Below are 24,600 nucleotides of genomic sequence, written 5' to 3'. Positions count from 1 at the left end.
TCCAGCCGCCTCAAACAGAAGATGGAGCATATGGCGCTCTGTGACGTATGGAGGGAGTTGAATGGTCAATCTAATGGCTATACGTACTACTCGCACGTACATAATACGATGTCGAGAATTGACTATTTTTGGGTCTCGGTGGGGCTGCTGGGTAAGGTTGAGGGGTTTGAACTGGGTCCCATTTCACTGTCCGACCATGCCCCGCTATGGCTGGAATTACAGATCCCAGATAGAGGGTGGCGGCTCTGGTGCTGGAAGCTCCCGCAGGACCTCCTCAGGGATCCGGTCGCTGGAGAGGCCTTAAGGGATAAAATAATAGAATATTTCAAGCATAATGATAAGGGGGATGTCCCAATAGGTACAGTATGGGAGGTTTTGGTAGTTTGCATATTGTTTATGTTGTAAATCAATAAAAATATGTTTAAAAAAAAAAGTGCAAAAGGAAAATATTAAAAAATAGAAAATCCTTCAGAATCCAGCTTGCCTCAAAGGAATCGAGTACTGCAAGGCCTGCTCTGCTTCTGTGTAGATGGGGCTAGGCACTCATACTCATTTCAGTAACGTTATAGATGTGCTTGAGTGGCTCCCACACGCAGGCAGCCACAGTAAGTGAGAGAAGAAGAGTCTAGGCTGCAGGGGCATAGTCATATTGCACAGTGGCAATTTACACATTTAAATGACACATTTTATGACCATGGATGGTAATGTTTGCACCACTGTGCACCACTCACCATTGGTCTGTTTCAATCCACAGCAGCTAATCAGCACTCCCTCTTGCCAAGAAAATAAGTATCCATGTACTTTTAGAGTTTGTCCTCAGTTTCATTCTGCAAGAATGTTTCCCCTGTGTTCTCGTGAATTTCTGTATCACCAGTGAGTTCATTTCAAAAAGAGTTTAGTAGCACCCATGGGTGTTACTATGTGGTGGTTATCGAAATGGAGGTTTGATTGTTTACGGTACTTACGCTTGGGCACAGTTGAAAAACACACACAGAAAGAGGTAACACTCATTTAATAATTATTAGCAGACTACAGACTAAGTGGGTCTTTCAGAGGTGGGTGGATGTAAAAAGAGTGAAATATTTTTGGAGAAAGTTGCTACCTCTGTCGGTGGCATTTCAGAAAATCCAACCTGTTCAAAGTTTACCACCAGCAGAGTTGGTAGTTCTGGAATAGCTCCAGCGCTATTTCAGAAATACCACCTCAGGCGGTGGTAATCTAAATAGGCTGGTTTAGCATTTCTTTCAGCCATTTTCGGTATTCACTAATAAAGTCGCAGAGATTATCCCACGGTAAATGATGTGACGGGAGGATACATGCATTATGTGCAGGAGCGGCTCCTAACCACTACTGTACATGTGTGGGCACAAATGGGTCAATTCTGACCTTTTTCCTGGATTGCATGGGTAAGGTGGTGAGAGGGGGCAATCAGAGATGCCCACTTTTATCTCCTTGACATGGCCCTTAAAACGTTATTTACGCACACACCTCCCTACTGTACATTAAAACATTTGGGGCCAATTTGGATTTTTTAACTCCACCTACTAAGAGGAGGTAAAATAGGTATTTTTTTGCAGAGAGTCTGCGTAACGTATCACCGCCGGTATTCCCATGGAATACCGTCGATGTTATTTGATCAAACCCTGAATTGGGTGGATGGTAAAATTGGCAGTACTTGCCAAATACTTCCAAGTTTCCAGTTACCACCCAACTCTGACTGCTCCCCTAATTCCTTGGTCATTTTTCATTGTCTTGTGCAGACCATTCTTATCTTCTGTGACCAACAAAAGACACACATGCATATAAACAACAGATTCAGATAGATACAAATCACAGGAACTACTTATACTCCTTCCACCTATACTCTACACAGTCACAAATACACTCAACCACATCACCCCAGTCACAGAAACTGAAACGCACACTCACACACCACATGCCCATATACACACACACATACACACACACCTTACTTGACAAAACAGATATATAAGGTATGTGGCTCATGCTCCCTCTCCATCACTAGATCCCAGGTGAATTCCCCTTGGAGTTCCCTTTGCTTCCATGAATTGAAATATGCAGTCAACTTTCCAAGGAAGGCAAACTTGGGAGCACAATAAAAGCCACGTCCCTTCGGCGTGTGTCACCCTGCATTGTCCAGGTGCAGACCGCATAGCCTCAATTGCCAGCAAGACCGCAACCACTGCTTCTTGTCATGTCTTGCAGCATCTGACTGGCAAATCATGGTGTTCTGCTGTCTACATGTGAGCCAGGGCAACATAATATGGTAAGGAGCAAGTGATGGGCTTATTGTGATGGGCACTTAAAGGGGGTGATTGGCAAACAATTGGTGACTGAGCAATGAGGTGCAAACAAGATATGGTCTGAAAGGTAATTGTAAGGAACAGGAGGGGGGGCATAAAAAATGTGGTGCAAGGGAAGGACACCATATGGTAATGGTTAAGGAAACCAGGGTGACTTAGACAGCGGTACATTTCTGGAAAGGTCAGCAGGTTGATAGATGTTAATCATGTCTATATTGTGTACTGCTGGAGTCGCAGGAAGCCAAGTGAATATATTATGTTGTGGGGGTTGGCTAGACAGGGTTCCAGGAGTTGGTTTTGGGTTGTGGGCTTGGGCAGGAATTCAGGTATGGGTATTCTGCCATACCAGCTCATGATTGGCTGTGTGAGTGAAGCCAGACCCTCTGCTTCAGCAACGGCTCGACTCTACCAATTAATTCTCTAGTTTTGTCACCTATTTACATTTTTCTAAAACTAAAGAAGGGATTGGATGGGATGAGAGCAGAGGTCGCCTGTTGTCATATTGCAAACTGGGACATGATGAAACATGAGCCCCAATTCCAGCGCTCCCATTTCACCAATTACATTACGCTGGTGAACTCCATTTACCATGTTTGGTATGTGGCAGAGTTTCCTGGGGTCCGGGTCTCTAAGAAAGAACAATCCTAACTAAAAGACACGTTGCATAAAAGGAAGATAATGTCAATAATGTCTCCTATATATACTTGTTGGGGGGGAGAGGTTGGTATTGAACTTACTTGTTCTGGAAGTTGGGTGTGATTCATTGTGAGCTTGGGCCACTGCACTATGGGCCAGAAAATTACACTTACCCCCCAGGCTCAATGTTGCCAGTCCCCCCTGGTGTCAGGCCCTAACAGCAATAGGCCTTTGGTTTCTACAATGCTCTGGCTATCTTTTAGATGTACACCTTATTTCTTGGCTCCCACACAGTCCGATTGTGTTTCTCTATCAATTCTTATTTTCGGATAGTCTCTCATCCAGTAGATTACGTCATAGCTAACGGGATGGAATGTTCTGTGTACTTTAGGAGCGCACTCGGTGCAAGCCCCTGCAAAGCTTCAATCCGTTACCACATAGCAACCTTGTTCCAAATGAGTGGCACTCTCGGTAATCCAAAGTTCGTAGGTAATTGGCATCGGGCCACAAATCACCTACATGCATACTGGCGCACAGAGCTTGGGTACTTCCAGCCTGCACCCATCAAAAACTTAGGTCACCCACTTGCCACGCCCTCTTCTCCACAAAACCTTCTCCCCTCTTCTTTCTCTTCCAGAACCATGCCCCCAGAGGCTGCCAAAATGACACAGGTTTTGTCACTATACATTACATTTAGATAGTTAACGGGTCATCACCCACCAAAGGAATAACGCTTGGTGTCTTGGAAAAAGTGCAAGTCATTGGTTTACAGACTGAGGAGTAGTAGTGCCAGGAGACACCCATGCTTGACCCCTAAATAGGATTTAATCTTCCTGGTCAGTTGTCTCTTTCGGCCAAAATAAACACTCATCATGTTGAAGTCATACAGTTCCTCGAGCAGTCACACAAGATGATTGCTCATCCTTCTTTCGCTCACCTTATCCCAGAACTATGGCCCGGCCCACTGGAATAATGGCCAACGAGAAGACAAACAAAGCTGCACACTGCAGCATATTTTTCCTCGCGGCATATGGGCGGCGAGTCATCCGAGAACAAAAACTCGCTCCAGCGTGGACAGGCCAAGTCTAAGTTGCTCTTCTATTATAGATAAAATGCTTTAACCCTGTTACAGCCCGGCATGATCAGGGCTTCTCAAAAATGTTTGACTTCTGCACCCATGAGATGGATAATGCTGTACCACTTTGGGCTGGATGGAAGAAAGACCATTTTTGCTGAAGGTAGATCACCACACTTCTCACCCCACCACATAGGGGGGGGGACATTCAGGAGGGTCACAGTCACAGTCTAGTGTCCTCGGAATCAGATGAGGGCCACATGCCTTCTCATTTTGCAAGGACCAAAAGAACCTTTTTAATGGTGCCTTATGTGAAACAAATAATTATTTCACTTTTGTGGGTCCAAAAAGGGCCTTTGATGTTCCTTCACATTCCACTTGCTAGTGCATCTGTTTATCCTCCTAGAAATTCCTTCTGGACTGAATGTTTCTATGACTCTGTACCTAAAATATTGTTGTCTGCTATTTGAGTATACACTGACTTTTGAACAGCAGTGGTTGAAGCTGAAGTAAAGGCTTACTTCTTTTGAGGTTGCGAAAAAGCCATGCAGTAGAGCACGGTTCTGCAACCTTTGGCTTTGCAGATGTTTTGGACTACAAATCCCTTCAGCCTTTGCAGCTTTATAAGGGATCATGGGAATCATAGTCCGCAACATCTTGCGAGTGGCAGGCTGTGCCTCCCTGTGCAGTACAGGCAATGCATTAGACTCGACTAGATAGTATTCACTCTTCCACATGAAATGTACAGCTCTGATGAAGAAGAACCGGCAGGTTAGTTTTAGAACCATTCTTTCACGCATGTCTGAAGGCCTGGAAGGCCATAACAAATGGTTCTTTATTTTAATGGTTTGCTAAACTCATAAATGTGTGTGTCAAAATCTTGTCTTCATAACACAGATGAATGTTTTCAATTACCATAACTTTCTTGTAAACATCAGTCAAATGAAGGATAAGAGCTCTCTGAGTCACTCGGCTGCTGTTTCACTCTCTAGGAAGCAGAAAGGAAGATCGTGTTGAATATGAAATTATGTAAATTCCATCAAACACAATCCTTACCTGCTGATTTTACTGATCCTGTATTTTTTTTAACAGTGCCGGTTGATCATTTGCCAAATGACTAACACCAGATCGGATGCCTTGCATTGGCTTTTGCTTCCACTGGCGTCGGTGGTGTGTGCGGCTGTCACGGGATGTCTCGGCAAAGCGGAGGAGTTTACGCTTTCCACCTTTGTCGCCTTCATCACCATTGCCCATGTTCATTACGGAGTTTGTGTGGTAAGATTTTTGTTCCATAATTTGGGTCATGCCTTGAACAGGCAGGAGACAGTATTGACAAGTTGAACAAGCATTGGCAACCACTTAACGCAAGCTAGCTACACAGCTACGTCATGGTGGCCGAATCCAATGCAAACGTATTGGTCCGCATCGAAGCCAGGGGCATTAAATGAAAGCTAAGTAATCCAGGATGCCTTTTTCATGCGCTCCCGTCAAAATGTGACTAGCCTCAATTTGGGCTGAGATTCTTTGGAAGCTGCCAGGACAATGTAAAGAGAGAAGAAACTACCAGATGCTCGTGTTAAACAGATTCAGCTTGAATTGAATCTGAAAAAAGGAGCCATAAATGAAATCCCCATAAATGCCAGTGGCAACTCGCACATCTTTTCACTGGAGGGACAGAAATATTTGCCAGGACTTGCAACCATTCGAGAACTGAAACCCCCACGGGGCATTTGCGAGTTCTCCCCTGAGAAGTATTTCAAAACAATGGGTTAAAAATGGTGCAATTTATTGCACACTTTTTGTGAAAGATTGGGTCAAAAGCCATACACTTTACAATTGCTTTTGTAGAGTAATCCATGAATAAATTCAGTTGATGAGTTGATGTCAGGTGATCAATAGTACACAAACATTTTCCAACACATTTTCAGGATGCCTGTGCCCAGAGTATATGCCAGCATTGCCTCTGTAGGAGCACACTCATGTTGGCTGTGCCCAGTATTGCTAGTATTGCCACTGTACGAATATATGTTCATGCTGCCTGTGCCAGTATTTTTCAGTATGTAATTGCAAGAACACTCTTGTTGGGTTTGACATTTAATTCAATATTTGCCACTGTGATAACACACTCATGAAGCTGGGAAAAATCATGGCAGTGTTTGCCACTTTAAAAAGACACTTGTATTTTATTTTCTCTGTCCAATAATGCCAATATTTGCCACTGTAAGAATAGACTCTTATTGGCTTTTCCTAATAACACCAGTATTTGCCCCTTTTAGAACACACTTATATCGGTAGTGTCAATACGTCCAGTATTGCTACCTGAAATGCACACTTTAGTGATGGCTTCGCTCAGTAATGCTAGTATTTGACCCTTTGAGTACTTACTCAAGTTGCCTTTTCCCAAGATGGTCACTTTACTAATGCAGAACATTCAACCGGCTCCACCCCCCTCCCCCCTGCATTGGCCTGTCTGGCTCCAGCAACAGCACATAAACCTTCACCCATCACCTCACAGTGCAGTAGAGATGCAGTCCATGCATATACACAAACAAACACACACATAAAGACATTTGCTCACACACATGCACTCATATTGACACAGCGCTCTCATACACAAACAGATAAAATAAAAATGTACTGATGTTGGAAACTTGACTACCACCTTGCCCCTCACCTCGGCCCTTCTCACTGGACCCATGCTACCAGAGGAAGGAAGCAAAGAGCAGAGATCAATGTGATCCAGCACTGTACATGTAATGCATAAGAACAGCCAAAGAGAAAGTCATGCTTTGCTCTGGATCATGCCCCCTTTCTTCCCCTACTGGCTGCAGGCCTTCACACTAAACAGCACCACCAATGAGAGATTCTATGTTCCCTGTCCCAGAAAGCAGAAGGCTATCATTTTGCCATGCACAACACTCTTGCAATGAGTTGCTGGGCATAATAGAATGAATGCCGGCTGCTCCCCGAAGCCATTATATATCGACCACCTCAGATACTTACATGGCATCCTACTCAGACACTTCTACCATTCTCTAGTCTTCCAAGTGATGGGAGACCTACCCAAGGCAGCAGCATAGATTGAACCATTGCTGGTGGTCAGGTGGGGAGACGATGATGCCTGAGTGCTGGAGCATGCAGAGTTATTTAAGGGCAGAACATCCTGCAGACTTGTACGGATGATGTGCCATTATGTTGCCAATCCCATCTCCCTCCTTCCTGCCCCTCCCCACAAGTATTGGGGGTCATGGTCAGGTAGAACACCACTGAAGATTGCTCTTAAAGGACCAGTTTCTCCCATGGGGTGCCAGTGCAATTTTATTAAACTGGGACCACTACAGAGGGGAATACCTCAATGCTCAATGTTTAATTTCTGTATTCTTCACAAACCATCCACACTTGTGAGGAAATTAAGGTATATTAGTACCCGGCAAGAGCCAAGGAGAATGCAACATGCATTCTGATTGGCTCTCGCCGGGTCGTTACCCGGCCGGGAATCTCTCAGCCGGGATTCCACGGCCATTGTTCCCGGCGGGGGCGTGGCAGCCCCTCAGCCAATGAGGGCTACCTTCTTGTTCCTGCGTCGCCGGCAGGGGGACGAGTGAAGCCTCCAGCCGTGTGGAGACTCGGAGCGGGGCCACCCCCTCTCCGTGCCTCCACATGGCTGGAGGCTTCCCTCGTCCCTCGCCGGGGAAGCAGGTACGTTTTTTTTTCTCCTCCCCCATCCCACTCCCGCCCTCCCAACCCCACTTACCTTCTTTTTGATCCTTTTTTCGGGAGCAGACGCGCTGGGAACAATCGTGTTCCCAGCGCGTCTGCTCCCGATGGCCGCCATGGAAACCGAAAACGGACTCCGTTTTCCCTTTCCATGGCGGCAGCCATTTTCTTTTTTTTCTCCCGAAACACTGCAGCGTTTCGGGACAAAAAAAAAAGTTTTCAATGCCCTGGTCACGCAATCTTTGCGGGCCGGGGTACTAACAGCAATATAACCCTCACGTTGAGGGCATTACCGACTCTGGTAATGCCCCGGGGCCTTCGGGTAATGTCCCCGACGCTCGGGTTATATTGCTTAAATAGAACAAGCTATATCTTAAAAGGGTAGGATTAAGATATGGGCATGCCGAGGAAGGCACTGAAAACGATTGTCTGTGAGCTTGCTCCAATTCATATCAGTAATCACCCCAAAAGGTCTTAAAACGCTGTATAAGCAGTCTAAGTAGCACATTCAAATTCCCTTGGCACGGTCAGACATCACTTGAGAGCATTTGAAAACCCCAGGAGAAACCTGGTCCGAGCAGCAGCACAGGAGGGAGAGGAGTCTCCTTGTTATGTAGCTGGTGGCTGCTGTGGACATCGCCAAGCTGGTATTAGCATAATTGACCTAAAAACATTTGACCCAAACCATTTGATGAAATTTTTCCGACCTTTTTATGGTCAAATGTAATTAAATATATATATGGGGCGCGTAAGTGTATAGATTAGGTTGAGGGGAAGTGGGAGAGGTTGCAGGGGTTCTCCCCCAAATTTTAGACTGAAAAAAAGGTCAAATAAATGTGATCAAGTGTGATTAGGCCAACTGTTTTAGGTCAAATAGACCCAAACCCGCCAAGCTGTGTGGACCAGTAATTGTGGCAATAAAGCTGCAGAGACAAACACATTGTCAATCCAGGATCAGTGGCTACAGGGTTTTGAAACTACCATACCTGCGTTGGATAAACATTTCAGAGATACAAAAGAGGTAAACACCTCTTGATGGCGAAGTTCACTCTTTAGCTTTTAGAGTCATGGGTATGGCTGATAGCTCTCACCAGAACAGGCTCTACAGTGTCACAATCACAGTAGCATAGGAAGAGGTGTGGATTCATGCAAACCTTGATAATCACATTATTGGGTATGTCTACAGATTTATCTTTCCTTATTCACAGATATTCTTCGAGGAGGAGATAACTAGTAATCTTTTTCAGCAAATCATTGTCATTTACAGACCACTATGGAATACCAGGGTAGATTCTGCATGGCATCTGGTAGGATGGAGGAGCATACAATTTCCATTGATTAATCGGTGTGACCCGAATGTGAACACTTCCTTTTTCTAATTTTCTTTCAAAATGTGTTCCTAGAATGTGCCCCCAGCTGTGCAGGTTCTTTGGTAGTGGGGTGCCGAGGAATGTAACTGCTGTCACAGATGGCATTAGTAATTCACAGCGTCCCACCCTAAGTTCAAGAGTTTTATTGAAAGTCAAAACAAAAAGGTTTCTGAGGGCATAGATCATCCAGTATAAACAAGCAGATAAGTCAGTCGAAGGCACTGATTGGAAAAGGGGTTTGTGAAGTGGCGCTAGGGCTGTCCCTCTCTCTCTCATCTCCTGTGGGATTCCTTCCCTAGCCCAGTCATCCTTAACCACTGGTTAGGGCTACAGACCGGTAAGCCCTACTGCCTAGCAACTGAGTTATACTAATGGTGTTCTCCTTAAAAGCAGGCTCACTAACTCCATTCCTAACTAGCCCTGCACTATTGATGGTTAGTACTAGTGGGTGGTGTATGAGCGACATTCGATCTTCAAGCACTCTTTATCTCCTGACTACTCTCTCCTCCCTGTACTCTCCTCCTCCATCCAACTCCACGCACATTCACTCCTCTATATGCTTTTCTAATCTGCTCTTCTCTCTCCTACCACCTACCTCCACCCTCTGATGTTACTACCCTCTTTCCTACCACTCTACCCTCTACACTCTACTACTCTCCCTTCCCCACATGACTTTTACTCACACCCCACACTACCACTGCGACTACTCTCACTGCTACTACTCTCCTCTCTATGCACCATCCGCCGGTGAGTTTCACACTTCTAGTCCATGCATCCTGTGAAGGTTCAGCAATGCAAGGTAGACAACGGTTTTATGATTTTTCAAAAGTTGCCATTTTATTAAAGCATAAATGATATTAAATGCCTCTGCTGAGGATTTCCCTGCATAACAAAACTAAAGGGGAAACACTCTAACACAGGATGTCTGGCCCTCACACTAAACACCAAATACACAAAAGAAAATATATATGGCAATTCAAATAACATAAACACTTGCATTCACAGTTTCTTGATAACCGTTTAGTAACCCCAGGATTCAAGACAACTTCAATGTTCATCAAAATAAATAAGGAAATCCACATAGGTAGCAAAGTCTCAACTCATTTTCATTGTTAAGGTAAAGTTTTGTTAACCAAAGTTCCAACAACAGCAAAGTTCTTCTTTTTGGTGACAAGATTTCCTACTTCCTCGGAATAGCATCAATGTTATTCCCAGCCACGATGCTTTTCCAACACTTTTAGTTATCCAATAATACTTGACACAGTTCAAAAGAAATACAACTTCTAGTATATTAGTGAAACACAAGTCTTGATTAACAGTAATTATTCTTCTGTTCAAATTAGGATTCACAGTAGGTATATTTGTCAGGATGACGTCACAGTGCTGCTGCTTCTACTTCAACAACTTCACTTCTACCAACAGTTAACATGAGGGCATTCTCCTTTGCCTTGTAGTATTCTACTGAAGTCTTGCATCCACTGACAATCAGATATACCACCACAGTTTCAGTATTCTGCGCTACTACCACAGCTTTAATACTTGAGAAACAAGACAGGTTATAGTTCTGACAAGATTTACGTTAAGACACACCAACACCTTAAAAGAGGCAAGGCACTCTTCCACTATCTCTCTTCAAAAGGGGCAGCCTCTTTGCCTCTCTTGTTTGTCTGATACAACCACAACTTAAGTCTGCCTGTATGACCCACTTCTCTCTGTTGCTAAAAATCTTAGGCAATTTAGATTGTGTCAGCTTCAAATAATATTCATTAGCAGCAAGTTTCCCTTCCCCAACTTTGTATTAATCTCTCTGTCAACTGTTACTCAAAATAATTAACCATAAGCCTTGGTGTCATCTCTTGGCTTCAAGTAATGCTTGCACACTTGTATCTCAGGCAAGGTTAAACTTCTATCAGTCTCACAGTCTTGGTTTGTTTGTTTTCTGGCTTTAAGAAAGGCTTCTTTCAGTTTTAATAGGGGAATACTCTTGGCTTGGGCAATGCTTGCTCTCTCTTTACTTGTAGATTCAATATTTATCTGCTTCACTTCTTTTATAGGCCTTCAATGTTTGCGTGAATAATGATACAAAGGTCACTCTTCTAGTGAAAAGTGAAATTAGGCACACACAACCACTTCTTCATATACTTTACAATCTTTAATGAAGTTAACAATGACTTTCTGCAGCGTTTGCTCTTCACACGAGTAAAAATAATTATTACAGATCACACGCGAGTGCTACTTTCTCATTGTCCCATTATTAAAAGGTTCACCAAACAACTTCAGTTTGCTTCTGCTTATAGGCAAGTGAAGATAGGACTGGATACTGTTGCTGGCAGTGCTTGCAGAAGGAATCAGAGTGCCAGGTTTGACTCACCAGCTTCTGTGATCCTTGTTCTGCGGGTTGCACAACTTCAGGCACAACCTTTACTGCTTCTGGCTTCACAGAGACCCACACTTTTCCCTCGCTGAAGGTGTCTCCAGTCCGGCAACTCCACTCTTGCTCCTGAGACCCATGGCTAGCCTGCAGCTCCTTGCCTCAGTCTCCGACACACTTCTGGCACGGCAATCTCCACAATCAGGCTCACATGGGGAAAGGCAGCCCTTCCCGCATGCCTTCCACTGCGTAGCCTCTGCAAGTAAGAGTTTGGGGGAACAAGACCCTCACAGAACAAGCAGGTGAAATCTGCAGTATCAAGGTTTCGGCGTCCCTTTGGTTCTCCCACTTCTGCCTGGATTGCCAACACAGTGTCTTCTTCTTTCTGCCTCTGCTACTACAGCACGCACTCCAGCCACTGTTCCAGCTCCTTCCTATTGTGTGCACCCAAGGGGGCCATTAATGGCTCCCAGGTTCCTTCAGGTGTGGGCTGTTAGGCTTAATTGACTGACTACTGCTACAGCATGCCTCTTCAGTCCTCTTCCTTGTCCCAGTACTCATGGGATTATGGAACTTGTAGTCCCCAACAACAAAGTTAGTTCTTTTAAGTGACCGCTTGATTTTTAGGGTAGATTTACTTCCCTCAAATTCATCTAAAAATGAACCATTAGAATTTGTTGTTACAGCGGAAGACCATTTTCTTAAGGCACTATTCCTAGATTTCGTTGCATTATACCATTGGGAGTTAGGAGGGTGTTTATCCTGAAATACCTTAAAGGGCCTTTCTATTGGTAAGGCTTGCTGAGATTTTATATTACTCGTGCCCAGAGCCATAGATCGTATATGTGGTTCATGGAAATTATAATGACAATAAGCCATTACCTGTTTTTGTAAACTTGAAAGGTTTTCCCTTTCATACAAATACTGTGTCTCCTCCCACGGGATCTCCTCACCACCCTGGGCCTTGCCGCCTCCCAGGTGATCTTCCCGCAGTACACCACCCACAAGGTCAGGTTCAGGAAGCGTCTGCCTTTCCCTGGCCACCTGGGCAGAGACTTTAGGCAGGATTTCAGTGAGGGATCTGTTGGATTGTTCACAGTCCAGCCTTTAATGTTTCTTCTCTGCCCATACTACCACTCCCTCTGCATTACAACTGCTCCCTTTTGCCCTCCCAAACTGTGACTATAGCGGATAGGGGTGCCCGGCTCCCCTTTCCACTGCATTCTCTTCATCTAAGCACCTGTGTTTTACTACAACCTCTCACTCCTCCTGTGTTCCCGTAGGCCCAGCCCCTATAACGTGTCACCACTGTCCCTACCCTTCTTCCTCCCTGCTTTACCACTCCTACCTCCTTCTCCTTTAGCTCTCTCCTCATACAACTACTCCTAATAAGGCGTCCCTAACTCCACGTGTTGCTGCTACTCTTTCTCCTTATCTTTCTCTCACTACCTACAGACTCTCTGCACACTGTCTATCCCTACCTGCTAACAACTTTGCCTACTACTTCTCACCTAAATGTGCAAATGCTTAGCCTCATAACCCTCCTTTCCACTGTTCCTACTCCTTTCTCCCTGATCACCTATCTCTACCACCTAATTTCTACACTCCTTCCACCCAGCTTCTCCTTGTAAATTGGGAAGCATCCTAAGGCCTGTCAATCCCTCCTCTACCTTATTGGGAGACATGCTGGATGGAGCACAAGTTTAGTCTAGTCTAATATCAGACTTAGAAACCTAAACTCATCAGTGGCACTACATTTTCTGGAAGCAAAACACAATGTTGCACAACTGCAATGTGTGATTCTTGAACAGGTGGCAATGCATAATAGAGGCGGGACCTGCAGAAGAGATGGCGTCAGAGTGAGAGACATTATGGATAGACACATTAGAATCTTTGACCCCGAAACTATTGAATACTGAACAGGACTAATCATGTTTTCTGTAAAATTGATCTGTTGGTTTTAAATGACAGTGAAGAGGCGACAGACGTTTTGGAAGGCATCCTTGTTAATTCATCAAGGAGAGCACAGCAGTGTCCTGTGAACGAAATGATCAATTGTAGACTGTGAACAGGCCTACAAACCGAGAGACTCAAAGAATTCCAAATTCAGTGAGGTCATGTATGCACGGAGATTGATGTGTCAGAAATTAAATGATAAGGAGGTGAGATCCCCGGTAGTGTCTCCTAACGTGGTGGGTAACCATTCTGTGGTCATAAGACCAATAACAGTAGGGACTAAGAATGTGAATGGTATGGAGTGCCAGGTGAAGAGAACAATATAGGGGGTAATTCATAGAATTCAGCGCACAAGAGGAGCACGCGGCTGGTGCACAGCGTGCGCGTGCGACAGTCTGCGCCAGCCGCATGTGCCAAAATCCATTTCCGCGCACAGCGAATTCATGGATTTTAACATCCATTGCCAGCCGTGGCACAGAGTGGCGCAGCGACCCTGCAACAGCGCCAGTTACGCCCGCAATCCCTCCCTGTGCGCCATGTACAGCGCACAAATCCCGTAAATGGCGCACAGGCCAGTGGACCAGCATACAGGCCTCCAACCACGAAAACGCCTGTAAAACTCCCCACGCACCCCTCCGAATACATGTACCCCGCTGCGCGGGGAGAATAACATGGGATTGGCCCTGTGAGAGCAGGGTACGTGTATTACTGGGGTTCGCGGGGAGTTCCACATGCGATTGGCCCTGTGCCAGCGGGGTACGTGTATTTCGGGGGTGCGCAGGAAGTTTCACATGCGATTGGCCCTGTGCGAGCGGGGTGCGTGTATTACTGGGGTTTGCGGGAAGTTTCACACGCGATTGGCCCTGTGGGAGCAGCGTACGTGTATTTCAGGGGTGCGCGGGAAGTTTCGCACGCGATTGGCCCTGTGCGAGCGGGGTACGTGTATTACTGGGGTGCGCGGGAAGTTTCACACGCGATTGTCCATGTGTGAGCGGGGTACGTGTATTACTGGGGTGTGTAGGAATTTTCACACGCCATTGGCCCTGTGCGAGTGGGGTACGTGTATTTCGGAAGTGCGCAGGAAGGTTCACACGCAATTGGCCCTGTGCGAGCAGGGTACGTGTATTACTGGGGTTTGCAGGGAGTTTCACACGCGATTGGCCCTGTGCGAGTGGGGTATGTGTATTTCAGGGGTTTGCGGGCCGTTTCACACGCGATTTCACTGTCAGAGCAGGGTACGTGTATCCAGTGGGGTGCGCGGGGAGCCCCACACATGAATTGGCAGTGTGGGTCCTCCCAGGTGTGCCCTCTACCCCCTCCACGGCCCCTGCAGGAAGCCCACACCACAGGGGACTACTCAGCACCCCAGGTCATGTCCTGCACGCAGCCCATCCACCATGGGCATGCCCCCCAGCCAGCCCACATGTCACCTTGAACTAGTGATCACCAACTCATGTCCACCAGCACCCCCACCCCCCAGCAGTGAGCCTCAGGCCCCGACTCATGTCCCCCAGCACCCCCACCCACCCAGCAGTGAGGGGCAGCTGCCAGCAAGCCCCGACTCATGTCCCCCAGCACCCCAAACCCCCAGCAGTGAGGGCCACCTGGCAGCAGGCCCCGACTCATGCCCCCCAGAAGCAGTGAGCCTCAGCCCCGACTCATGTCCCCCAGCACCCCCACCCCCCAGCAGTGAGGGGCAGCTGCCAGCAGGCCCGAATCATGTCCCCCCTACATGAAATGCACAATCATGGCCCACATCTCCACCAAAATACCACAGCACGCCACCCCAGTCTTGAGACGCAATGATTTCCCAATCCACCCCACACTGACATGCCTATCTCAAGACACTAACCAAAAGTCAACTATGTACATCAACACATCTCCGTCACACACACACACACACACACTGATTGGCATTGATTGTGTAAACCCACATTTTCACATGCATGAACTCAAAGAGCGAATTACACACATGGAAGTAAAATATCAAAATGTATTCTGGACAAAAATAAAGCAATGAAATGAAAGCATAAAAAAATTGCAAACATAAAATGAAAAGCATGTCCAAAAGATGAGTACATGAAAAGTATAACCAATTCAAAGAAATCCAAAAGAAAATTTGTACACACTCTCCCTCCACCAAAGCAAATCCAAAGGAAACGTAAAAAGTAAAATCCATTAATCCATGGTGAAATTCAAAGAAAAAGTTCCAATAAATCCATTGTTCAACTATGTACAATCAATTGTCAAGGGTCCATGAGCCCAACGAAAGAACAGAAACCTATGAAAAAAACGACCTAATAAAAAAACTATGTATAAATGTGTGGGGCAAAGTCCAAACACCCCAAAATAAAGGAAAACCAAAATGAAACCTAACACTAAAAACTATATACAATGGCGGCGGGCTAGTCCGACGGCTCACTTTCCGATTTCCCGGGCCAGGGCATCATCGAACTTCTGCTCAATGTCCTGGAGGCAGTCCTCTTCCATGGCCCTGAGGGTTCGCAGGGACGATACCATGTTGGACTCCAACTCCCTGCGAATAGCCTCGAGACACTCGGCCCACCTCAGTGCCCTCCACATGGAGTTCTCTGCCCTGACCATTGTGAGCCGTGCCTCTTCTGCCCGCCGCCGCTCCGCATCTATACTCTGGCCCAACCGCAGCCACACGGAAGACACAACCATTCCAGGGTCCTCCTGCCCTCTGGCCGATGCCTGCCCCTCTGATGTCGATGGCCCCGAGCCATCATTGCTCCCACCTAGAGCCTGCTGCTGCTGCTGCTGCTGTCCATGTGCCCTGTCCGATGATGCCTGCACATCCTCCATCAGCTGGTCGCCAGTTGTTGTGGTGTCCACCCCTGCTTGACCGCCGACTTCCGACTTTGGCAGGGATGGGATCTCCACCAAGCTGGCTGTGTTGGTCAGGCCAGGTCCACAGGGGGCCCTGGTGGAATCTGGGCCGGAAGACGGCAGGGAGAATGACTGGCGCATAGTCTCCACAGAGGAGAGGTCCGCCAGAGTGCGCGACACATGTAGGAACCCACCGACCAGGGCCCCTCCCAACAGTGCCACGTTGCGACGCTGCTCTTTGTGATGGCGTGCGTGCTCCACCCCGGAAGCACGCACGTCATCACGAATGTCACGCGTGCACAACACGAAACCAATCAGGACGGAGCCCATACATTCATGGGACCCCTCCCTCGTCCTCAGGTAGTGGAGAGGCAGATGACGTGGCACAGGACTGGGACGGGGCATCCCTGCTGGTGCATGGTGGTGCAGTCACAGGGTCAAGGACAGCGACATGCACAGGCCCCTCCATGGTGACCTGTGCTGCCTCCTGGCCCTGGACTGCACCACTTGCACCAGTGGTACTACCCCCACCAGGCCCCATATGCGGCTCAGTAGCGGGCTCCTCCTCCTCTGTGGAGACCACCAACATGGATGTCTCCACACCGTCTTCCGCCATTGCAAGCCCCTGTGGGGGCTCACCCGGCCATCCGCTACAGCCGTAGTGGCAGACGCAGCATCAGTCCCCTCGCTCCCGGATGATGGCAATTCCTGGGAGGGTGGCTGGGCCTTGCGTCACCGCCGGTGGAGGCATCCCCGCCGCTTGGCTTCACAGCGCCGTCTCTGACTCTTCACTTGACGCTGCGTAGAGGGAGACCTAGAACAGAAGCATCAGGGTACAGTACAATATTCCCCTAGACAGGAAGCAATAACACATGAGTGGCACTGTCAAATGTCACTTCCATCCTGTCCCTCCACAATACATGGGTGAATGCATGCAACACACATGCAGAAACAGGCACGGCGCCTGCAATCAACATCAGCATCCATGTACAAAGGCCTCTTTTAACCAAAATGTTGCCTTCAAACTCACATGCATCATGGCTCACACTGATCCCATGCACACACATTACCGGAGGGTCATGCATCATGGCTTGTACACCACAGACACAGTGGATAGACACAGTGGATACAACGGTGACCGCACTGCATGAGTGAATCTACACATCATCACGGACATCCATGGCGTTTCAAAGTCACACACACACTTCTAAGACACACACACATGTGCACCATACATGTACATGAGAGCAGCACCCATCCCTCACCCCCCTCCGTGTCCAAGAACAGAGACTTGCATGCATTCATGTGTGCATTCCGCATACAGCTCCCCATGTTGCATTGGAACACATGCACCATCCATGTGGTTCACACATTACTGGTCTCACATGCATGACCATGATGTCCCTGCACACACACATCCATACATGGCCAATGTCACACATACAAGTGTCAGACTACCAGCACACTGCAACATGCCCTGTCTCACACAGCAATGCTTGGCCACTTACCGCTCAACTCCAGACGGGTCTGCCTCCGAAGGATCTGGGCGTGGAGCACTGGTCCTACGCATTCCAGGACCCTCATCTGGATATTGCTCATGCTGACACAGCACCCCTCTGCATCCTATGCCTTCGCGAGGCACCGGGCCTTGTAGAGGGTCCTGAAGTCCTCCCAGCGCTTCCAGACGTGCTTGATGTCGCGGGTTGCCACCCCCTCCGCGTTGATGGTAACCACTGCGTCCTCCCAGATCCTCTCCCGTCCTCCCAGATCCTCTCCCGTCCTTCCTTGTTGGTGTGTGATGTTCCGAAGAGGGCATCATAATCTCTCCCTCTCCCCTGCTGAACAGCTAATATTCTTCACTGAAACTGCACTGATTCTGCAAATGGACCACTCTTAACGGCCTCGGTCCTGGGCCCAGCCACTCTCCACTTGCACTGATGCCCTGGAACCCCTCTGCACTGCGGGACTGTCTCTGTATCCCTACAGCCCCCCCCTTTTCCAGCACTTGTTCTGCACTTACCTTGCACTTGCCACCAGCTGGCCCTATTTATTTATTACTTTACGCCACTTACCTTGTACTGCACTTCCCCCCCTCCCCTTCCCCTTGCACTTTTCCCCCTCCCCCACCCCTGCACTTGCGCGATCTGAATGACACCTGGCCTAGTAGGATCGTTGTCTGTCTCCCCTTGTTCCTCCCCTCCCTGCCTCGTCGCGCCTTGAAACACCTGTGTATAGGCGCGTTACAAATGCCATATCATATCATATCATATCATGCTCCACCAGGACATCAACTTCCTTCTCACTGAAGCTGGTGGCCCTCTGCCTCTCTGGCTGGGGGTCGCCAGTGGTCTCAGATGGTGTTTGCCCCGACATGGTGACCCCCGAGGCAGGCGTGGGTGGGCAACTGGGTCCTGGGGCTGGGCTGTGAAGTGATGGAATCCCAGTCGGGAGTCTTCTGTTCCAGCAGGGGTGGACACAGTAACTGGACCCCTGCAGATGGCTGTCATGCAGGCACCATATAGCAGGGCACGTGGGCAGCAGGCAGCACCAGATGGCTGGTGGGAGCGTGCTCGGGGCTCTTGGGGGCAAGAAAATGGCCTTTTGGGCAGGAGCGTGGTCTTCCGTGTGTTTTCGTGTGGCCAGCTTGATATGGAGTGATTTGGCACGTGAAAAAAAAGTGCACATCAGCGTGAAATCCGAGGAAAGGCCCTTAGCGCGTAAGTGACGTTACGCATGCATGCCTTCCCCACAACACGGGTGCATTGTGAATCAGCACGTGAGAAAACTGCATGTCACCGTGCTATTGGAGGAAAGGGCCTTAGCGCGTAAACGTGTAAGTGACGTTGCACGTGTGGGCTGGCTTAAAAGGTACGAGTATCACGCTATTTTTTTGTACGTGCATTTTGTGGAGAGCGAGCTGGTGATTCTTGTACTTCTTGTCGGTTCACACGCGATTACTTCACAACGTTTCCAGTTCGTACTCCCTGTTTCCTCAGACTGCATTCTTTTCTTCTTTTGGCGGGGGTGTTGCCAACGTGCACACACGCGTCTTTTTCATGTTCTTTTTCCAAGGCAAACAGTGAGTGGCGCACAGATTTTTCAACTGTGGTTGCCCCCGTGTGTCGCTTACCCCTTCAGAGGTCATTGTAGGCTGCGTGTAACACGCATACGCTTATTTTTGTATTTCTGGGTGCCACAGCGTAGTGCAGGTTCATTTTTCCACGCACGTGATCTACCAGGGGTTGCATGCACGTGTACTTTTGTTTTTGGGATGCCTGTGCATTGTGTGACCCGTCATCTTCCCCCAGGGGTCACATCCAGCCTTGCTAGAGCACTAGGGTACGAATTCCATCTAGTACCCTACCCCTTTCACCCCAATTGCCCAGGACAATTGTTTACTGCAACTCCCATATGCACAACAACATCAGTGCCATGGTTGGGAGGTGACCAAGCAGTAAGGGAGGCAAAGGTGGCTGACCCCCAAAAGGTGGACGTGGTGGGCGCGGTAGGGGACGTGGCCAGGATTTGCGGGGTGCCCTTAGAGCCGCATGTGTGGAGGACCAATCGGGCCACCTATGCCCCGCCCAATGGTTGTGGGAAACGTAGCTGACACCATCCCCGCTCAGCCCTTGTTGGACCGGCCAATTTTGTCACCTAAACCGGCACAAGATGACTCCCAGGCTGACTTCCAGGTCAGCAAGCCTAATCCACGTGTGGCGCTGTCATGGAGCAATGTCATCTGCTGCCCCAAGTAGGCAGGATGGGGAGACTGCAGGGGCAGCTGCAGCTAAATCCACCCCAGCTCTGAGTCTCCCAGCCGGGACAGTGTCGGTCCAGGTCCATCACACCGACATTGGCCCTGCCGACATCACCCTGCAGCCAATGCCTGCACCAAGACCTATAGTCATTGTGCCTTTACAGGCTTCTAGTACCCAGTCCACCTGAGATTCTGCCCCTACTGACCAGAGGGGCGTAAGCCACTCGGAATCCACACCACCTTACAAGAAGAAGAAGAAGGGTGCTCTTGCACTACAGGCTGAGACCCCAGACACGATACACACTCCGGCACGTCAAGGAAGCCTAGCTTCAATGATGCCGAACTTGATGCACTTGTGGCCTATGTGTCGGCACATAGCCGTGAAATGTTGGTGACTGCAGGCTGTAAGACTACGACTGCTCAACGTAGGGCCCACTGGCAGACCATCGCAGACCACATTAGTGCCCTTGGATTTGTGAGGCGCACAGCTGATGATTGCTACAAGCGGTGGAATGACCTTAAAGCAGAGCAAATAACAAGCTGGCTTCCAATCATGCCTCTACTCTGGTGACTGTCGGTGGGTCTCCACCAGAGGACGACCAACTCACTGAACATGAGTCTGTTGCTGGAACCTTCGTCACAGACGAACAGATCTAAGGTGTGGGAGACCTACCAGATTATGAGGCATTGTCCGGTGAGTGCCCATGCAAGTGCGTGTAATCCATGTGTATGTTTCTTGGGTGATGTGTAATGATTGAGTGCCAGGTGAGGGTGTGTACTCCTGAGTGGTATGAGTCACCCATGTGCTTCCTCCAAACCTTTCACCGGCCTTGGGTTTGGGTATGACAGTATCCCTTCTGACCACAGTAGCCAATTAGCGCCACATTAGTGCAGTTGCCCTTGAACTGTCATCTTGCAACAACATTGTTCTGATTTTTCAGTGTTCATTCAGCCTTATTGTTTCAAACCTCCCATTTTTGCAACACATTTTTCTGCCCTAATGCCACATATGTGACATGCATGTATCCATCTGCCTGCATCACTGAATTATTGCACACTGGATGTGTTGCACTGTGTGGCACATGCGTATTTTGTCACACTATTTTGCATTTTTCATCTCATCATGTCCATCTCACATGGATGGGTGACAGTACTCATTCACTGACATATGGCTGTACTTGTCAAATGTACCATGGCTATGCTACGTGCCATCTGTGTGCTGGCATGTGTCATGTATGTGGATTGTCCATGCCACTCACAGGCTAATCTGTGATGCCAATGCTAGCACATGTGTTGATTTTCCATCTTGGAGTCCTCAGTGTCTGCTTTTTGCCTCCCCTTCCAACTCATTGACAGTGCATGCATGCCAGGGTTATAGTCGTGTGGGACATGTGTTGTTCATGTACTGGATCTCTGTCTTGTCAGGTCTATGTGTGTGCTATGGTGCTCATGCCTGTTTCCATTTGTTGTCTTTCATGTTTTTGCAGGTGATGACGCACTTGATGCTGTTGAGGTGGAGGAGATGGTGCAGACCCAGGAGGAATCTCAGCCACGACCGGGCACCAGTGGAGGACATGGTGTGGTGGTGGGTGAAAACCCTATCCTCCTGAAGACCATACTGTCCACGGGTGTCTCTAGGTGCACCACCCCAGACCTCTATGATTCATGTGCTGAATCGGACAGTGGGACTTATGTGCTGTCGCAGGTGAGTGTTTCTGGCAGGGATGCTGTTCTGTCCAACCCACCTGCACCGGGGGTAGGCCCCTCTATGGGGATGTCAGTGTTGGTAACTCCGCCTTTGGCGGTTACGGATGCAGGGTCACACTCCACTACATCTGATCCTGTTCCTGGGCCAGCAGATCAGAGGGGGAATGCAGTCCTGCAGCCTCAGGCAGTGCCAGCACAGCAAGGTGCAGATCGCCTTGCCCCAAACAGGTGTGGTGCCCACCGACGCGGTGGCCGTACGCCACCAGGCAATACTGTATGGGAAAACTCCATTTACAGTATAGCAGCACACCAGGGAGCATTGGTTGAAATGATGGCTCAGGAAATGGAGAGGGTGGCCACTTCCATTCTCCCCCCTGAAAGGCAGATGGAGCAACAACAGCAGGCAACAGACTCCATTTTCCAATCACACAGGGAAGACATGTTGGCGTCCAACAGGGACCGACGAGCGGCACTGGAGATTCTGCGTGAAGCCATATCTGTAGAGTCACAGGGCCACAGGGAAGCCCTGAGGTTAGAACTCCATTTCCTCAGGGAGACTCTGGGTGAACTTGAGACTTCCCGAAATTTTAGGTCAGAACAGCAGTTGGAGCAGCTCACACGTTCGCTCTCAGCTGAGCTGCAGGCAACTCGTGAGGAGATCCGGGCATCACGCGAGGCCATGCGTGCAGAAATGCAGGCAACCCATGAGGTGCTGCATGGGGATCTCCGTACTATCATCCTCCAGAACCAGACCTTCCACACCCGCATGCTTGCTACCATGGAGGACCATACCAGGGCCTTGCGTGGGCTGCCTCCCATAGCACCGCCACATCCTGATGTAGCAGCAGAGGGTGAACAGAGCCACAGCAGTTCTCCCATATTGGCGTAGCCGTGCAGGCCATGAGCCAGTGGAGGTTTTTTTTTTTTGCAACATCCACGCAGGTGGGTGTTGGTGTGCACCTTGTCCTCGAACCTCCTGGGTGCCCCACCCCCTCCTAGTCCACACATGGCCATTTTTGATCTTTGTATTTATTTTTTTACAGTGTGTTGCCTTGTGTGGCTCCCGTGGGCATCCACTATGTGTTCCATCTGGGCACATGCAGGCTTGTCCTGTGTTTGGGTTAGATGCTTGGGTTCATGACACACACACCCCTCCTGCTTCCCCTTTCCATGGGCTTGCAAAGTGTGTGACCAAGTGACAGTGACTTACACAGTGACATTGGGCTCCCATGAGCTGTGTAGGCAGTCTGTAGTAAAAATTGTGTGGACATCCCTAGTGGGGAATGTTGTTGTATTGAACACTGCATGGTGTATTGATATGTGCTTGTGCATCCATGTCTTCCTCCTTATTCACAGGTACCTTCTTCATGTCTTCACAAGGCTGTCTCCTTTGCAGATGCAGTTCATGTTGTATGCAGTACACTGACACATTTGCCTGACAGCAACACTCTGCAGTTGGAAGGGGTCGATGTGCTGGCTTATTCAGGTTGTAAGACTTGCACTACTTTGATTTTGTACTGTCATATTTTGCCACTGTTTCATCCTGTGTTGCTGTATTGTGTTGCTGGTAAGTATTTGTTCATGTGTGCTGTTTGTTATTGATTACTGGGAGCATATTGTCTGTGGCCTGTTTCCATTTGGGACAGTGCACTTTGTGACACTTGTGTCATGTGTTGTGCATTCATTTGGTTGCTTTCACATTGCATGACATGCCATGGTGTGTTGGGTAGCTGGGATGGGGAGGGGTTTGGTGACATGACACTATTTTCATGTTGTATTTTGCAAGGGGGTAGTCATTCATGCAGCATAAATGTGTGTCTTTTTGTGACACAGCATTGGTTGTCTTTCAGTAAGTAGGGATGCACACAATGTAACACTTCCAGGTGACCAATCTCAGGCTGGTATGGTTGTGACAGTTGACTGTCCCTTATGTCATCATCATTGATTATCAGCTGGTATGTGCCAGGGCTGTGTGCACTACACAGGGGTTTGATTTCAGGTGAAATAATTAGCCACCAGCTGCGTACGGGCTGCCTCACCACATGCCCTTTCCCCTCCCATGCGCAGCGCCCGTGCATGTGGTTGGGGATGTGGGGGCACCACCATGGCCACCGGCAGGCCCCGGCGGGTTGCAACGTTGTGCAGGACACATGCTGCCACTATGATCCTGCACACTACTGGGGGCGCGTATAGCAGCTGCCCACCAGAGTGGTCAAGGGAGCGAAAGCGTGACTTGAGCACTCCGAATGTGCGCTCCACTATGCCCCGGGTTGCAATATGGGCTGTGTTGTATCTTACCTCGGGTTTTTTGGTGGGGTTCCGAATTGGCGTCATCATGTGGGTGCTCAGAGGGTAGGCCCTGTCCCCTGGGGTGGTGATGATGGGTATCATTAGTGGGGTTGTGACATTACTCAGTATCTGACATGCATGCATGTGCAGAGACATTTATACTCACCAAGCAGCCATGTATCACCATGCCGCCCAGCTTCTAGGCCCCGGTTTAGGTGTGACATTCTGAAAATTAAACTGTCATGGGTGGACCCTGGATAGCTGGCATATACTGAGGTGATGATTGCCTTGGCATCACATACTACCTGCACGTTGATGGAATGCCAGTGCTTGCGGTTTCTATAGATGTGCTGAGTTGCCCTGGGAGGACGTAGAGCCACATGGGTGCAGTCAATGGCAGATAGCACTTTGGGGAAGTGTGGCACCCCGTAAAAGTCCTGGACGGCAGCCTGCCTTTCTGCAGGTGTTCTGGGCATGTATATGTGCCTGCGGACTGAAGAGCGTGCAGTCATGATGGCCAACACCTGGTGTAGGCAGCGTGACTGCAT

General features: G+C 48.6%; 1 protein-coding gene across 1 annotated transcript in view; it reads left to right on the top strand.

The window, feature by feature from the left end:
- Positions 1-24,600, top strand: part of LOC138497494 (ethanolaminephosphotransferase 1-like) — a 664,324-nt gene that overhangs the window by 616,551 nt on the left and 23,173 nt on the right. The window contains exon 9 of the mRNA XM_069621021.1: positions 5,128-5,310. Coding sequence (XP_069477122.1) covers positions 5,128-5,310 — 183 coding nt within the window. The remainder of the gene's footprint in view (positions 1-5,127; positions 5,311-24,600) is intronic.

The sequence above is a fragment of the Ambystoma mexicanum genome, chromosome 5q (assembly GCF_040938575.1).
Source record: "Ambystoma mexicanum isolate Mex_15411 chromosome 5q, UKY_AmexF1_1, whole genome shotgun sequence".
Classification (NCBI taxonomy): domain Eukaryota; kingdom Metazoa; phylum Chordata; class Amphibia; order Caudata; family Ambystomatidae; genus Ambystoma; species Ambystoma mexicanum.
The sequence above is the reverse complement of the archived record's forward strand: the minus strand, read 5'-3'. Positions and strand labels throughout refer to the sequence as shown.